General features: G+C 42.4%; 1 protein-coding gene across 1 annotated transcript in view; it reads left to right on the forward strand.

Annotated features, from left to right (window-relative positions):
• Positions 1–19,263, forward strand: part of NT5M (5',3'-nucleotidase, mitochondrial) — a gene marked incomplete at its 5' end in the record, with an annotated part of 56,880 nt that overhangs the window by 8,603 nt on the left and 29,014 nt on the right. The window contains one exon of the mRNA XM_081028944.1: positions 6,245–6,305. Coding sequence (XP_080885070.1) covers positions 6,245–6,305 — 61 coding nt within the window. The remainder of the gene's footprint in view (positions 1–6,244; positions 6,306–19,263) is intronic.

Here is a 19,263-nt window from a genome sequence, read left to right on the forward strand (position 1 = left end):
TCAGTAATATACAAGTATATTGTATATTGTGAAATACGGGGGAAAAACGTGAGTTGCCTATTCCCCCCCCCACCATACATCCCCCTCAATCCCACTCATTTTGCCCGAGTTAATAATTTGAGGTGTGTGTTTCCAGATCTTTTAAAATGCATTCACATACGTATTTGTACATAGATTTGTGAATTCATATGTTCCACCCAGCAGCCAGTGATATGTTTAAGCCAAATTCCGGTGATGTGGATCCTCTCTTAAAACTCTCTCGGCTTCCTATTGCACTAAAATAAAACCCTAATTTAGCCACGCCCAAGGCAGTGACACTTGGCCCTCCTGCACTCTGACCCCTTTATACCTGCCCCAGGCACACTGGCTTACTTCCTGCCCTGTGGACTGCGGAGCTTGTTTCTGGTCTCACAGCCTTTGTTCTGATTATATCATCTTGGAATGTTTTGCCCCAAGTTCTTTGCACGGCCACATTATTTTTGTTCTTCAATTCTATGCACCTTGAATATCACCTCCTTAAAGAGGCCATCCCTGACCACTGCAGCTGATCGGCTACTGTCCCGTCAGTCACTCAGCCCCATTACCCTGGGTGCGGTGTCCAAGCTGAAATTGTGTGTCTGTGTTTGTCCGTTTCTCTCTTGAGTGTGTGCTCCCTGAGGTCAGGGAGTGTCTTAGTTACGGCTGTATTCTCAGTCCTTAGAGTGATACCTCGCACATGGGACACACTCTCATTTTTCATCTTTTTGAATGAATAGCCACATACTAGTATTTTTTTTAAAGCAGAAATGAGATCATCTATATTATTCTGTAGGTTTCTCTTTTTTACTTAACAATATGTTGGATATCTTTCCACATCAACACTACAGAACTATCTTACTCTTTTGAACTACTGCACACATATACCATAATTTTATCATACACATACACCATAATTTATTTAATGATTTCCACATCGACAGTTAAGTCATTTCTCACTTGTTTTTGCATATCAGGGCTACAGTGAGAGTCTTGGTGTACACAGCAAGTATTTCTGTAGAGTAGTGGACAAGCTGGAAAAAGCCATGTGCATTTAAAATTTTGATAGATACCCGGAGACACATTTTATCCTTTTATAGCAGATACCCCCCATAACAACTAACATAGTATATTCCACATAAAATGCCCTCAGTGAATGTGAATTGTCCTTTAAACTTATTTGGAGTCAGTGCCAGCAAATAAATGCGTTATATCCGAATCTCCCTATTGTTTAGAATAGAATGGATTTCAGTGTGTGTTGAATAAAAGATATTCATGATGTCTAAAGCAATAAGTACTTTCTGATGTGATTGTAACTGGTTCCCGAGGTTAGTCCTTAAGGTTGAAAAATCCTTGCTTAAAAAGTATATAGCAGGGGCGGCTGGTTAGCTCAGCTGGTTAGAGCGCGGTGTTCTTCACAACAAGGTTGCCGGTTCGATCCCCACCCGGGCCACTGTGAGCTGCGCCCTCCACAACTAGTGTGAAACAAGCACTTGGCTTGGAGCTGATGGGTCCTGGAAAAACACACTTGAATAAATAAAAGTAAAAAGAAAAAAAGTATATAGCATATGTTTAATTTTGGAAAACTGAAATACAGGATAAAAAGTCACTTATAATATCACTTTGAAACCACCACTTTCTTACATTTTGGTGTTTATGCTTGAGTTTTCTTTCCTATCTCTTTTTCCATAGTTGTTGTCATATTGTATATAACTCCAAACATGTATTAAGCAGTAGCAGTATTTGTCAAAATAAGCCTTTGACCTCCTAGGGGACTACTTTTGAAGGAAACACCTCGTTTAGAAGGATAAGTCCAGATGTGCTTAAACCTGTGTTTAAACATGGCTCTCATTGCTCTGTTGTAGCACCTAGAATGAGGCAATTGGTTCATTCATTTACTGAACAGATATATTTTGATCACTTATGTGCCTGGCACTGTGCTAGCACTGGGAATGTACTTATAAATGAGACAATCAGGGCTCAGGCCTCAGGGGAAGGCCTTACAAGGGGGAAGATGAAAACACATAAACAAAATAATTTCAGATTGTAATAAGCTTTGTGAAGGAAATAGGGTGACGTGCTCAGGAGTAATTGGGGAAGGGTCTACTTCAGCAGGGGTGGAAAGGTGTCTCCAAGGAGGTGACATTAGACCTCAGGCCTGAAGGGTAAGAATGACCCGCTAGTGAAGTACCAGGCTGGGGTCCTCCTGGCTGAGAGAAGAGCAAGTACAAAGGCCCTGAGACGGACAAAGACGTGGCTTGTTTGAACGACATAAAGGAGACCAGTGTGGCTAGAATTAGGTCAGTGTGGGGGGACGGGATGGTGGGGTGGTAGCGATGGGGCTGAAGAGAGAGTCATGTGATCTGACGTACGTTTGAAAATTCTAGGCTCAGGGCGATGAATTTGGACAGATATTTCTCCAAAAAAGATGTACAGATGGCCAATAAGTACATGAAAATTTGCCTTGACATTGCTAGTCATTAGGAAAATGCAAACCAAAACCACTATGAGAAACCACACCCACTCGAATGACTATAATAGATAAAATATGGGAGATTATAAGTGTTGGAGAGGATGTAGAGAATTTTGGAACCCTCATCATTGCTGGTGGGATTGTAAAATGGTACAGCTACTGTGGAAAACACTCTGGAAAATATCTCCTCAAAATGTTAAATATGGAGTTACCATAGGACCCAGCAACTGCTCTCCTGGGAATGTACTCGAGAAATAAACACACGTGTCCACACAGAAACGTGTTCCTAGCAGCACTATTCACAGGTAGAAACGACCCAAATGTCCATCAATGATAAGTGCGTAAACAGAGTGTGGTGTATCCTTACAATGGGGTATTACTGAGCAATAAAAAGGCGTGAAGTACTGACACGTTGCAACGGGGATGGCCCTTGAAAACATTATTTTGAAGGAAAGAAGCCCCTTACAAAAGACCATATATCATAGGATTCCATTTATATGAAATTTCCAGAGTAGGCAAGTCCACAAAGACAATAACTGCTGTTGAATACAGGGTTTCTCTTTGGGGACATGAACGTGTTCTGAGATTGGTGATTATTGTAAAGCATGATAAACACGCTAACATTCATTGAATTATACTCTTAAAATGGGTTGCTCTCGTGGTATGGGAATATCTCAATGAAACTGTTTTATAAAATCAGTCTACTCAATTAAGAAAAGGAACAAACTATTGATACATTTAAGAACGTGAATGAATCCTCACAATAATGTTACTGGAATGAAAGAAGCCAGTCCAAAAAAGAGTACATACTCTATGATTCCATTAATTTAAAATTCTAGAAAATATAGTCCGATCTTTGGTGACAGAAAGCAGATCAGTGGATGCCTGGGGCCCAGGAGGAGGGGCAGGGACAGGGAGAGATGGCCGAGAGGTGCCGGGAAACTTTTGGGGTTGGTGGACATGTTTATTATCTTGGTTGTGGTGGTCTGTGTCTCTTTCACACATGTCAAAATTTACCATATCGTGCCCTTTTAAGCATGTGTAGTTTACTGCTTGTCAGTTATACCTCAGTAAAGCTATTTGAAAATAATCAGTGTAGATGCTGGGTGGGGAATGGCTTCGGGGCAGAGGAACCAGTGGGTGTTTACCGTAAGAGGTGGCTCTGTTCTGGGCGGCTTGACGACCAGGGACAGCAGATGACAGGGTTGAAACCTGCTTTGGGGGAGAACCATAGGACCTGGTGATGGATACTGGGGGTGGAGAAAAGTTAGGAAAAAGGGTAATTTTCAGTTTTTCTTGCTAGAGCAGTTAGGTACATCTAATAGTGCCATTAACTGGGGAAGACAGGTTTGGGGGGTGGTAGGGAGAATCATGTGTTCCATTTTGGCAATGCTGAGTCTGGGATACCAGTGTAATGTCCAAGTGGAGATATTCAATAGGCTGTAAGGATGAAGCCCGGTGTTCAGAGATATGCGAGGCAACAAAATATAGATGTTGGTCTCTGCCCCTGGCTCCTGGCACAGAGCTCGTAAAACCCTTGTGATTTCCTAAGTGATAAGAGCACTAGGAGCGTCTGTTGTTCCTGTGAGGAGACTCTGGGTGGGCCCCTGGGTGGCTCCTGGGGCGGGGGGGAGGCTGCTCACCAGGAGAGCAAGCCATGATGAGAAGCTGGAATTGTCAGCTCCATCCCCCACTTCTCCACAGATGGGGTAGGGCCTGGAACCCCAACTCCACGGGGACAGAAGCCCCTGAGCTCGGGACCCTCCCCAGATGTCACCCCGTGTATCTCTTCATCTGGCTGTTCATCTGTGTCCTTTATCACAGCCTTTATAACCCTCTGGTAATAGTAAGTATTTCCCTGAGTTCCCGGAGCTGCTCTAGCAAATTAAGGGAACCCTAGGAGAGGGTCATGGGAACCTTGAATCTATAGCCAGTTGGTCAGATGCACAGGTTTGACAACCTGGCCTTTCAGCTGGCGTCCCAAGGGGGCGGGCTAAGCCCTGAGCCTGTGCGACTGACACTCTCCAGGTCGTCGGCAGTGTCAGAACTGAGTCAGATTCTAGGACAGCCAGCTGGTGTCTCAGAGCATTGCTTGGTGTGGGGGACCCCCCCCCACGTCTGGCATCAGAAGTGTTGTGAGTGGTACGAGTGTGAGCGTGTAGGAGACACACAGCATAGAAAGACATGAGGGAAAAGCTGGGTGGTTTTCTTACACAGGAGACAGCTGGATCGTGAAGGCAGAGTGGGGGGCGGGAGGGAACCAGCCTCTGGCCAGCGTTTAAAGACCTCGGCCTGGGTGACACCATCGAGCAGGGAGCGTAGACGGGGCACCACAGGGGCCAGAACCCCCAGAGGCTGGGAGACTAGGCTGGGCAGCTGGTCGAGGGCTGCGGTGGGTTGTCTGTCCTGATGCGGTTGAAGGGTTGACTGGGAAATGTAAGAATGAGTGTACTGGGAGGATAGCAGGTGGTGGTCAGAGGCAAAGCATGGAATTGAGACTTTGGCAGAAGTGACTGTAAGCTCAGGGTGCGGCGGGAAGAGGTGTTGGAGACGGAGTGGAGGAAGCTGCTTTGGAGGTGAGCAGGCATAGGACCTGAGAGCCCAGGGGCTGGGTCCACACGTGTGTGCAGTATTTGTGTCCGTGTATGGTCGTGAGGATGGTGAGAGGAGTGGGCATGGAGTGGCGACGGTGATGATGGCAGAGGCAGCAGGGCAGTAACGGGCAGGTGGTAGGTGACAGCAGCAGGAAGGGTGGCAGGGGTATGGCCGTAGGCATGGGCTTCATGGAGGCAGGGATTTGGGAGGAGCAATGGAGACCAAGGGACACTGTCCTCACCTAGCGTCTCTGAGGCGTGTGGGGTAGGAGGACAAAAGGACTGTCACTCAGAGGCGTGGGGACGGTGGGCTTCCCTGTGAGGCCAGGTTTCAGTGCAGGCAGGAGGTGAGAGTGAGAAGGAGAGAGACGGGTAACCGGAAGGCACATGCTTTCTGCCCAGGCACCGGGCAGCCTCACGTGGCATTCTCAGGGAACTCCTTTGCCAAGGAGAAAAGGAGCAGGAAACTCCTGTCTCCAAAGGCTGGTTTGATGAGCCAGTTGTCGGTTCCGGGGTAGATGCTGGCTTTATGAGGAGGTTTGGGCCCAAATGGCTCTGTCGTTGAGTGAATAGGGGCTCTTGGAGCCGTGGGGAGAAGCTGGCTCCTGGGAGGCCCTTCCAGGTCCGCTGCACATTGACTCAGCACAGAAATACAGATTGGGGAAGGAGCGCGCCTCAGCAAAGCCTCGTCGGTCTGAGGGGACGCCCAGTGCCAGGGAGCTTAGCTGGGCGGATCGGGGCTCCTCCTCGCTGCTCCCCCTGCAGGAAGGCTTGGCTGGGCACTTTACCTGAAGTCTTGTCCTCAGGGTTTCTTTACTTTGCATTGTACAAGGCCCCTAGTCTCCCTCAATAACTTGCCCCCATCCTTTTAATGCCTCTCGTTTTAAGTGCTTCTGCCTCAGTATTTCCCGTTTATATCCCAGACTGGGCATCTGAGTAGCCCAGGTAACCCTTTGAGTCCAGTCATGCAGAATTGCCATAAGTCAGGTGCCCACCCCTGAGCTGGTTGCCTGGGCCGGGGGTGGGCAGGGCAGTGGCACAGGGCAGACATCTGTGGTATGGAGAGCAACGCGGGGCAGCCCATGCCAGGTGATGGGCTCAGGCTCTGAGAGGGAGAGCGGATGACGACCGGATGTGGCTCACCCTCCTTCCTCTCTCGCAGTACTGCTGTCTTCATCTGCACGAGTCCCATCAAGAAGTACAAGTACTGTCCCTACGAGAAGGTAAGACGTGCAGCTTGCTCCGAGCGGCCTGGTGCTTTACCTCTCCCCCCTTTACCCCTTGAGTCGCAGGTAAGGGGTGTTGCTCTCGGCACGCCCAGCGGAAAGAACACGGACCGTCATAGTGCAGCTGCCGCCGGCTGGGTGGCCTCATTTCTGCACCTTTTCCCAACAATCCCCGTCTTGTGCCATGGTCTCCTCTCCTGAACACCTTCTCCAGCACCGGTCTGAAACCCGTCACCTTCTCTGGATGGGGCCTGGTGAAGATGCCAGGTCATCTGGGAAGGGTGACCATCACATTTCAGGGAAGTGGTATTTGTGAAAGATGGGACAAGGAGAGGAAATGTGTCTGCAGAGGGGCTGGAGGCAACCCAAATTCAAATATTTGAGCACATGAATTTATGCCTCCATTTTGCTGAGTTTTTCTTTCTGGAGTTTTCTCTTGTTCTTTCATTTGGGACATATTTGTTTCTTCATTTTTGATGCCTCTCTGTTTGTTTCTATGTGTTCAGTAGCTCTGCTACCTCTCTTGCTAGGTGGCCTTATGTATAGGTGCCCTGTGGGGCCCAGTGGCACAGTCTCCCTGGTCACTTGAGCTGGGTACTCCAGGAGTGTCCCTTGTGTGGGATTTATGTGTCCTCCTGTTATATTTGAGCCTCGATTGCTAGTGGCACATGATTGGTCCTCAAGCAAACTGGCTGTGGGGTTTAGCCACATCCACAGCATATGGGCTACTGTGTGGGCGGCTTACTCTACTGAGTGGGATTTGCCCCAGTGGGGTCTGGTGCCTGTTGAGACTACCCATTGCGTGTATCACTTGTGGGGCTAATTGGGCATACTCCACTGGTCTGAAGCCAACCTTCATGTATGTTGGTTCTGGGTCCTCTTGGGAGGAGCTCCAGTGCAGGCCCAGGTCACCAACTGCCTGTGTCCAGCTGGAGACAACAGGGTAGGAGATACAAAGTGGTCCACAGATGTTCGCTGCCTGTGCTAACTCTGGAGGTGGGTGGGAGAGGCCACACTGTGAACTGAGAATGGCTGTCACCAGTACCAGACCTGGGGTACCTCTGCAAAAAGCTAGGACACTCCGAGGCCTGCTGTGACCTGCCAGTTCCCTTAAAGTTCAGCCACGGATAAAACCTTGTGTGGTATGCAAGTTAGGTGAGGCAGGATATCAGAGAGTCACTAGACTGGGAAGAGGTGTGGTCACCAGGTTAATATAGATTCTGGTTTAGTGCCAGTGCTGAGCCTGGAGCTACTCAGCAAAAGTCTCAGAGTGCACTGAGGCCAGTCACCACCCACCTCTGGCCCTCAAACTCCTATAGTTTTCCAAGAAAGAGTGCAGTGTGGGCGGGGCTGGCTGCTCACTGAGAAACTGCCTCTGGCACTTTATGGGGAAGTTGGGTGGGGAGGGGTCCTAGGGAGTCAGCAGGGTGGAGCTGTGGAGCTCACCAGACCAATCAGATTCAGATTTGGCCTGTGGGGGAGGGCTCAACACAGGAAAGATGGTGCCTGCCTGCTGGCTGCATGTGAGCAGGTCCCCACACAGGGAAAATGGCGATTGTCTTTCAGCCCTTGTCCTAACGCCACACACTTTAGTCTGCCCACTATGTGCCTTCAGTGAACCACCCCCCAAGTTACTGTCCCTCCACCAGAGCTCTGTGAGTTCCTGTGAGTGAGTGACTCTGTGTGCAGGCCCTTTAAGAGATCGCTTGGGTTTCCCGCAGCCTTTTGTCCCACCTGGATGGTTGAATCCCCACTGTTTTTCACAGCCAGATGTTGTAAGGGCTCTTCTTCCCAGCACCAGTGCTCTGGGCTGGGGAGCCTGGTGTGGCGCTAGGGTCCCTCACTCCTCCAGGGGGAATCTCCGTGGCTGAGATATTCTTCCTGATCCTCAACAGCCACATGGAGGTCTGGGGCCAGCCCGTTTCACGTCTCCACCCCTCCTGCCAGTTTCTACATGGCTTCTTCTTTATATCCTTAGTTATAAAACTTCTGTTCAGCCAGACTTCAGATGCTTTTCCAGGTTGACTGTTCTATAATTTAGTTGTAATTTTAATGTGTTCATGGGAGCAGGCAAGCACAGTGTTTATCTACTCTGCCACCTTAGATCTCTCTCTTGCGTATAACTTTTGACTCCCCCAAAACTTAAGTTGTCCTTTGGCATCTGCAAGGGGTTGGTTCCAAGACCCCCTGCGGACACCCAAATCCACAAATGCTCAAGTTCCCCTATACTAAATGGCGTAGATCAATACATACAGTCAGCCCTCCATATCCATGGACTTTGAACCATGGAACAAAAACAGTACAGATTTTTATTGAAAAAGTCCATGTGTAAGTGGAACCAGGCCATTCAAACCCAGGTTGTTCAAGTTTCAGCTGTCCTCTTCAGATGAAGAAAGAGGCGGAGTGAAGTGAGGCAGCTCATCCACTTGGTCTAATGATCACACAGGCAGTGGGTCTGTGTGTCCTGGAGCCCACGCCTTCAGCCGCTCCTACGGGGAGGTGCCCCCTCAGCTGTTGAGGGTTCGGAATACAGTGACTGTGTAAGAAGAGGGTGATAGTTAAGACTCTTGAGTCATAAGCAACATCAACAGCATCTAGATAACTTACAACAAAACTAGAATTTATTAGAAGGATGTTGCTTTTCTCAGAGAATCTGAAGAAGTGGGCCTTCGATCAGCAGCTTGGGAGCCAGAGCTGCAGCTGGTCTTTTATTGGTTTGCTTGCACAGCACTGCATTCTCCAGCCTGGATTTCTTTGCCCAAGATTTCATGTTCGCAGGAGAGAGAGGGAACCAGCTGAGCTCAGGTCACGTACTTGCCCTTGGCCAGGGGAAGGTGGGCATCCTGGTTGTCCTGTTAAGGATGAGGTGGCTCCCCAGAAAACAGCTGAGGTACTCATACCAGAGGAAGGGGCGAGTGATGGTGGATGCTTTGATTAAAATAAACGAAGGACGTATGGCGCCCTATAAACCAGGTGAACTGTTAACAGAGGAGAGGCCTGCCTCCCAGGGAATCCCCCCATTGAGTGAGAAGCTGGAATAGTGCAGAGAAAACATAGCACTACTGTGAGAGAGAGAGAGAGAGGAAAAAAAGGCTGTAGTCAGAGAGAAAATAAAACATTCTACCAACAAGTATTGGCAAACAAAAGAAAGACCTCTTCCTATCAACCTGTTGTAGAAGCCACTCCTGTAGATGTCTAGGAAGAGAAATAATAAATCAGTAATTCCTATGAATAACTAAGGCAACAAGACAGCTCAGAAAGAAAGTGAAAAGTCTCCAGAAAAGGAACTTAAAGATATGGAAATATGTGACTTAAATGATAGAGAATTCAAGATTGCAGTTCTGAAAAAACTCAACGAGATGCAAGAAAACACAGAAAGGCAATTTAATGAACTCAGAAACGCAATCAAAGAACAACATGAGCATTTTACGAAAGAGATTGAAATTTTAAAAAAGAACCAAATGGAATTTCTGGAGATTAAGAACTCAATAGAAGAAGTTAAGAATGAAATAACCAGCTTAGGTAGTAGAGTTGACCAGATGGAGGAAAGAATCAGTGACATCGAAGATAGAAACCTGGAAATTACACAGATGGAAGAAGAAAGAGACTTGAGACTTAAAAGAAATGAAAGAACTCTACAAGTACTTTCTGACTCTATCAGAAAGAGCAATATGAGAATAATGGGCATACCAGAAAGAGAAGAAAGAGAGAAGGGAACAGAGAATATACTCAAATAAATTGTTGATGAGAACTTCCCAAATTTGTGGACAGAACTGGATCCTTGAATCCAAGAAGCAAATAGAACACCTAATTACCTCAATCCCAACAGGCCTTCTCCAAGGCACATTGTATTGAAGCTGTCTAAAATTAACACCAAAGAAAGAATCCTCAAGGCAGCCAGGGAAAAGAGGACGGTAACCTACAAAGGAAAGCCCATTAGATTATCATCAGATTTTTCAGCAGAAACTCTATAAGCCAGGAGGGAGTGGAACCAAATATTCAAACTATTGAAAGAGAGAAATCATGAGCCAAGAATAATATATCCAGCAAAGATATCCTTTAGATATGAAGGAGGGATAAAGACCTTTCCAGACATACAGAAGCTGAGGGAATTTTCTAATACACGACCTGCACTACAAGAAATACTAAAGGAGGCTATTCGACTGCCATCAACAGGGACAATTTGTGGCAACTGAAACATGAAAAGGGGGAGAGTAAAGGCCTGAACTGGAATATGGGAATGGAGAAAGTAAGCGTGCTGAAGAAAATGGAATACTCTAAATATCAAACTTTCTTTTACATAAACTTAAGGGTAACCACTCAAAAAAAAATCCAGAACTGAAATATATACTGTAATAAAAGAAGAAACAGAGGGAAACATCATAGAATACCACCACATAGAAATAATAGACAACAACAAAAAGGCAAAGAAACAATGGAGACACAACCTTACCAGAAAACTAAAGATAGAATGACAGGAAATTCTCAGGTATCAATAATCACCCTAAATGTAAATGGACTGAACTCACCAATAAAAAGGCACAGAGTAGCAGATTGGATCAAAAAACTAAACCCAATCATATGTTGTCTCCAAGAGACACATCTCAGCTACAAGGACAAGCATAGACTCAAAGTGAAAGGGTGGAAATTGACACTCCAAGCAAATGGTACCCAGAGAAAATCAGGTGTAGCCATAATGATATCAGATGAAACAGACTTCAGGGTGAAAAAGATAACAAGAGACAAAGATGGACATTTCATAATGGTAAAGGGGGACTATACAACAAGAAGACATAACAGTCATCAGTATTTATGTCCCCAATCAGGGAGCACCGAAATATACCAAGCAACTACTAACAGAACTAAAGGAAGAAATTGACCAAAACACAATTATACTAGGGAACTTAAATACATCATTGACAGCTATGGATAGATCATCCAAACAGAAAATAAATAACGAAATAGCAGCCCTAAATGACACATTAGATGAAATGGATATCATTGACATATATAGAGCACTTCATCCTAAAACATCAGACTATACATTCTTTTCGAGTGTACATGGAACATTCTCAAGGATAGACCATATATTGGGACATAAAAGCAGCCTCAGCAAATTTAAGAAGATTGAAATCATATCAACCATATTCTCTGATCACAAGGCTTTGAAATTGGATATCAACTGCGAAAAGAAAGCAGGAGAAAACACAACTACATGGAGATTAAAAACCATACTTTTAAAGAACGACTGCGTCAAAGAAGAAATTAGAGGAGAAATCAAAAGATACATAGAAACAAATGACAATGAAAATACATCCTACCAAAATTTTTGGAATTCAGTAAAAGCAGTTTTAAGAGGGAAATGTGTATCATTACAGGCTTATCTCAGGAAACAAGAAAAATCCCAAATAAATAAGCTCATGTTACACCTTAACGAACTAGAAAAAGAAGAACAAGTGAAACCCAAGGTCAGCAGAAGAAAGGAAATAACAAAAATCAGAGCAGAGCTCAATGAAATAGAGAACAAAAAGACAATAGAAAAAATTAATGTGACAAAGAGCTGGTTCATTGAAAAAATTAATAAAAGCGACAAACCCTTGGCTAGACTCACTAAGATAAAAAGAGAGAAGACACTAATTAACAAAATCAGAAATGAAAAAGGGGAAGTTATCACGGACACCACAGAAATACAAAGGATCATGCAAGAATACTGTGAAGGACTATATACCACCAAATTCAATAACCTAGAAGAAATGGACAAGTTCTTAGGAACATATAGCCTTCCAAGGCTGAACCATGAGGAATTGGAAAATCTAAACAGACCGATCACCAGTAAAGAAATTGAATCAGTCATCCAAAACCTTCCCAAAAGCAAAAGTCCAGGACCAGATGGCTTCACTAGTGAATTCTACGAAACCTTCAAACAGGATCTAATACCAATCCTGCTCAAACTCTTCCAAAAAATTGAAGAAGAGTCAGTACTCCCTAACTCATTTTATGAGGCCAACATTACCCTGATACCAAAACCTGGTAAGGACAACACAAAAAAAGAAAACTACAGACCTATATCTCTGATGAATACTGATGCAAAAATCCTAAACAAAATTTTAGCAAATCGAATACAATAATGCATTAAAAAGATTATTTATCATGACTAAGTGGGATTCATCCCAGGGGCACAAGGATGGTTCAACATCCGCAAATCCATTAATGTGATACATCACATAAACAAAATAAAGGAGAAAAATCATATGATTATATCAATTGATGCAGAAAAAGCATTTGACAAGATACAACATCCATTTATGATTAAAACACTTAATAAAATAGGTATAGAAGGAAAATACCTTAACATAATAAAGGCCATCTATGACAAGCCCTCAGCTAATCTCATAATTAATGGTGAAAAACTGAAGCCCTTTGCTCTACGTTCAGGAACACGACAGGGCTGTCCCCTATCACCTCTGCTTTTCAACATAGTGTTGGAAGTCCTTGCCAGAGCCTTCAGGCAAGAGAAAGAAATAAAAGGCATCCAAATTGGGAATGAAGAAGTTAAACTGTCACTCTTTGCAGATGACATGGTGCTATATATAGAAAACCCTCAAGACTCCACCAAAAAGCTGTTAGAAACAATCAACGAACACAGTAAAGTTGCTGGCTACAAAATCAACGTACAAAAGTCCATTGCATTCCTATATACTAACAATGAAATCTCAGAAAAAGAAATACAAAAAACAATTCCCTTTGCAGTTGCAGCAAAAAGAATAAAATGCCTAGGAATAAACTTAACCAAGGATGTGAAGGATTTATATGCTGAAAACTATAAGACATTTTTGAAAGAAATTTAAGAAGACACAAAGAGATGGAAAGACATTCCATGCTTATGGATTGGAAGAATCAACATAGTTAAAATGGCCATATTACCGAAAGCAATATACAGATTTAATGCAATCCCCATCAAAATCCCAATGGCATTTTTTAAAGAAATAGAACAAAAAATCATCAGATTTGTTTGGAATCACAAAAGACTCCGAATAGCCAAAGCAATCTTAAGAAAAAAGAACAATGCTGGAGGTATCACATTGCCTGACTTTAGCTTGTACTACAGGGCTACAATAATCAAAACAGCATGGTATTGGCAGAAAAACAGACACATAGACCAATGGAATAGAATTGAGAACCCAGAAATAAAACCACATAAATATGGACAGATAATTTTTGACAAAACAGCTAAAAACATACAATGGAGGAAAGACAGCCTCTTCAATAAATGGTGCTGGGAGAATTGGATAGCCACGTGCAAAAGAATGAAACTGGACTGTTATCTGTCACCATGTACCAAAATTAATTCAAAATGCATCAAAGACTTAAGCATAAGACCTGACACAATAAACTGCATAGAAGAAAACATAGGTACTAAACTTATGGAACTTGGGTTCAAAGAGCATTTTATGAATTTGACTCCAAAGGCAATGGAAGTAAAAGCTAAAATAAACAAATGGGACTATATGAAACTTAAAAGTTTCTGCACAGCAAAAGAAACCATGGACAAAATAAAGAGGCAACTGACTGAATGGGAGAAGATTTTTGCAAACAGTTCCTCTGATAAGGGGCTAATATCCAAAATATACAAGGAGCTCATGAAACTCAACAACAAAAAAACAAACAACCCAATTGAAAAATGGGCAGAGGACCTGAAGAGACATTTCTCCAAAGAGGACTTACAAATAGCAAATAGACGTATGAAAAAATGCTCAACATCATTAATCATCAGAGAAATGCAAATAAAAACCACAATGAGATATCACCTCACCCCAGTCAGAATGGCTATCATCAACAAGACAAATAGTAACAAGTGTTGGAGAGGCTGTGGAGAAAAAGGAACCCTCATACACTGTTGGTGGGAATGCAGACTGGTGCAACCGCTATGGAAGGCAGTGTAGAGGTTCCTCAAAAAATTAACAACTAGAATTACCATATGACCCAGCAATCTCTCTCCTGGGTATCTACCCAAAAAATTTGAAATCATTTATACATAAAGACACGTGTGTTCCAATGTTCATTGCAGCTTTGTTTACGGTGGCCAAGACATGGAAACAACCAAAATGTCCTTCGATAGATGAATGGATAAAGAAGTTGTGGTATATATACACAATGGAATACTATTTGGCGTTAAGGAAAGGTGATACAGGAACATTTGTGACAACATGGATGGATCTTGAGAGTATAATGCTAAGCGAAATAAATCAGACAGAAAAAGCAGAGAACCCTATGATTTCACTGATATATGGTATATAAACCAAAAACAACAAAAGAACAAGACAAACAAATGAGAAACAAAAACTCATAGACACAGACAATAGTGGTTACCAGAGGGTAAGGGTTGTGGGGGTGGGAGCTGAGGGTCAGGGGGGCTTAAATATATGGTGATGGAAAGAGAACTGACTCTGGGTGGTGAACACACAATGGGATTTATAGATGATGTAATACAGAATTGTACACCTGAAATTATGTAATTTCATTAACAATTGTCACCCCAATAAATAAATAAATAAATAAATAAATAAATAAATAAACGAAAGAAAAAAGCAACAAAACCCCACTTCTCTGATCCTACCACCTAGCGATAGAAACACTGTTAAAATTTGGATGTGTTTCTTTCTACCCCAGAATTGAACCCCTTCGTTTAACCTCAAATAAAAAACATAGGCCATTTTTTTTAAAATTTAAGGAGCTAATAAATTTATTCATTTAGCAAACGTTTACTGATCACCTGCTATAATTAAAAAACACTTCATTTCTGCTTTCAGGAGCTGATGACAGTGTGGTAGTCAGCTGGTTGTCACTGTGTCACAGGCTCTGTGGTCACAGGAGGAGGAAGCCAGGCAGACGTCTTGGGGAAAGTAAGACATGAATCAGTTTATGGGAATGAGTAGGCAAAGAAGTGGGGAGACTGAGTTCTGGATGTTGGAAATAGCATGTGCAAACACAAAGAGGCCTAAGGGAGACCTTTTGAGGTGGGGGTGGCAAGAGGTGGCAGAGGCTAGAGATGAGCTGGATAAGCAGGCAGGGCCTTTTGTAATCAGGAGTTTGCAGTCCAAGCTACAGGTACTGAGAAGCCTTTGCCAGGTTTTTAAGCAAAGCTGTGTTACTCCACTGGTGTTTCGGAAAACTCCCTGCAGCCTTGTGGGGGGTCACGTGGCGGACTCCACCCCAGCCCGCAGGCCACATGGAGCCTCCTTCAGTGATCCAGGTGGAATATAGTGAGGACCTAAGCCAAGACAGGCCCAAATGGGCTGAGCACTCATCATGGGGACGACTCCTTACACCAATGGGAAACGGTGAACATGCCTTAGAGAAAGGGGCATGGATGTGAATAGAAAGTCCCCTGAAAGTACAAAACCACAGACAGTGAACATATGCACAGATTACTTAACTTTGTTAGTAAAGAAATGAGACTTGATTTTCTTTCTTGAAAAAAAAGAAATGATTTTACCTATTAGAATGATAACCATTTTAAAATTATATAACTAGTGTCAGTAAAGATTTGGAGAAACCAGTATAAATAAATGGAAATAAATAAACTGATACAACCTTTCTGGTTAGCAATTTGGCAGAACACTCAAAAGCCTTAAAAAGTGCCCTTATTACTTTTTGGTATCAGGTTTATGAAGATGTAATGAAACTCAATGAAGCTGAGCTCCTTAAAGGCTAAGCACCACTAATCAAGGCAGAACATTCCCACACCCCAAAGCACTCTTCTGTGGGCCCAGTTATGGGTCCCCCACACTTTTTATGAGTTTTACTTTCAGGAGCTCTATCAGGTTCTCACAGTAAAGTTTAGGAAAAGAATCAAATTGTGCTTCTAGCAGCAAGAGGAAAAAAGTAACTATTTTGAAATATGCCAGAATAGTCTATTCTTCTTAACAAGGCCCGCCTTCCAGAGAAGTAGTTGTATCAGAGCCTAACTTGCTAGAGTTTTTTCAGAGGCTAAGTGATCTAGGGGAAGGAAATGCCCAGCTCTAGCCCCTCTAGCCATCCTGTCCCACCTGACGCGGGGAAATCAACCGGGAAGCACTGGGGAAGTTCACAGACCAGAAGCGTTGACTCACTAAGAAACAGACCTGCACAGCAAAGGGGACCATCAACAAATGAAAAGGCAACAAATACAATGGGAGAAGGGATTTGTAAATCGCATATCTGGTAAGGGGTCATTACCCAAAATACATAAAGAATTTATACAACTCAATAGCAAAAAAAAAAAAAAAAATCAAAAAGATCAAATAATCCAATTTAAAAAATGGGCAGACGTTCTGAATAGACATTTTGCCAACAAAGACATACAAATGACCAACAGGTACGTGAAAAGGTGCTCAACATCACTAATAATTAGGGGGAATGCAAATCAAAACCACGGTGAGATACCACCTCACACCTTTTGAATGGCTTATCAAAAAGACAAGAACTCACAAGTGCTGGTGAGGATGTGGAGAAAAGGGAACCTTGTGCACTGTTGGTGGGGTGGTGACTTGGTGCAGCCACTGTGGAAAACAGTATGGAGGTTCCTCAAAAATATTAAAAATAGAACTACCTTATGATCCAGCAATTCCACTTCTGAGTATTTATCCAAAGAAAAGCACTAACTTGAGAAGATATATGCTCCCCTATGTGCACTGCATACATACAAAATGTATACATGCGTGCACACACATGTGCGCACACACGCACAGAAATATTATCCAGCCATAAAAAAGAAGGAAATCTTAACATTTGCAACAACATGGATGGACTGTGAGCGCATTATTGAAATAAGTCAGACAGAGAAAGACAAATATCGTATGATCTCACTTATATGTGCAATCTAAACAAAGAGACAGACCAAAAACAACAACCCTTTAACTCGTGGATACAGAGAAAAGATTGGTGATTACCAGAGGTGGGGGTTGGGGGTAGGGATGAGTGAAGGGGGTCAAAAGGTACAAACTTACAGTCATAAAATAAATAAGTCCTGGGGATGTAATGTACGATTTGGTGACTATAGTTAATAATACTGTATTGTGCAAGAGAGAGTAGATCTTAAAAGTTTTCATCACGAGAAAAAAATTTGTACTATACTCATATATAGTGATGTATGTTAATTAGACTTATTGCGGTGATCATTTCTCAATATATACAAATATTCAATCATAATGTTGGACGCTTGAAACTATAATGTTGTATGTCAATTATACCTAAGTAGAAAAAATAGTAGTACATATAGATAGATGGTAAAAAAGAAAAAGTCTTAGGCAACAAGTAAATTGTCCAAAATAATATAATTAATAAACAGTGAAATGAGTAATGGCATATTTATTTTTATTTCACTAAAGCCCTTGCTGTTTTTGACATACGTCAAGATATGACTTGAGACAGGCCATAAGGAGGACTTTGATGTTTGTGAGTACAGCCATAACTCATTTTATTGTGCTTCACTTTATTGTGTGTCACAGATGTTGCATTTTTTTTTTTTTTACAAACTGAAGGCAAGACCCTCCACTAACAAAAAACATTGCAACTCGTTTTATTGCAATAATTGTTTTATTGTTGTGGTCTGGATCTGAATGTGCAATATCTTCGAGATATTCTGTATAATGCCAACCTTTTTATGTCATGGAAAAATATTTGCCAGAACAAGTTCCTCAGCAATAAAAATAAAGTAAGAACTAACACTTAAAAGAGTTAATTACTATGAGCCAGGTACTATTTTAAACGTATCATATTAATTCATTCATTTAATCCTCATGAAAACCCCAAAAGGGTGAATACCTGCATTTTACGAATAAGGTTTCCACGTCATCTCATATTACTGCCTTTTGAAACAGATCCTTGGTTGGAGAGGTCACCAGGCCCAACACTGCATTGTTGTAGTCAGGATGGTCATACACTTTAGGTAAGTGAGGTTTCAGAGATGGCTTCCCTTCATACAGCCTCTATAGTTTTGACCTGTGAAATGTACATTTTCATATAGTTATGTTATAATGTATTAGACTTTATCTTTTTCCCTATTTCAGAAACCAAAACCTCTCCCATTCCAGAGCTCAAATATTCTCTTGTGCAGTTTCATGTCATACAAAAGTGTTTTCTTCAACTTTCTGATTTTGAAATAAAAAACATGCCCATTCACATAATTACTACTAATAATTTAAAAATCTAAATTTTGATTCTATAGAATAAGTCCATTTCACTTTTTTTTCAATCCAAGCTTTCATCCAGTAAAACATTAGTCTTGAGAAATATAGAGACACTTCAATATCAGACCAAAATGAGAAAAAAAGACTGAGACCTAATCATAGGCTTATAGAACACATGCCCTCTTCACACACCTCACCATCACATTACTTTTACCTGGTACATTGTGTATAAGTATCAAGAAAAAATTACAGGACAAACCAAAAGGCAAAAAACACAGTTTGAAGAGACAAGCATCAGAACCAGACATGGCAAAGTTGGAATTATTAGACTATAATTAATTAATCATTAGACTATAATATAATTAGATAATAATTAATATGCTGAGAATTCTAATGGAAAAAGTATACAGCTTACAAGAACAGATGGATAATGTAGTAGAGAGATAGAAATTCTAAGAAAGAATCAAGAAGAAATGCTAGAGATCTAAAACACTATAACAGAAATGAAGAATGCCTTTGATGGGTTCATTAAGTAGATTGGACATGGTTGAGGAAAGAATCTCTGAGCTTGAAGATATCACAATAAAAACCTCCAAAACTGAAAGGCAAAAAGAAAAGAAGACTGAAAAACAAACAACTACAAAAGACATAACATATATGTAATATGAATACCAGAAGGCTTAAAAAAAAAAAAGAAACAGAGAAATTCCTGAAGCAATGACTGAGGATTTCCCCCAAATTAATGTCAGACACCAAATCACAAGTCCAGGAAGCTCAGAGAACAC

Source organism: Rhinolophus hipposideros (genome assembly GCF_964194185.1).
Source record: "Rhinolophus hipposideros genome assembly, chromosome: 20".
NCBI lineage: Eukaryota > Metazoa > Chordata > Mammalia > Chiroptera > Rhinolophidae > Rhinolophus > Rhinolophus hipposideros.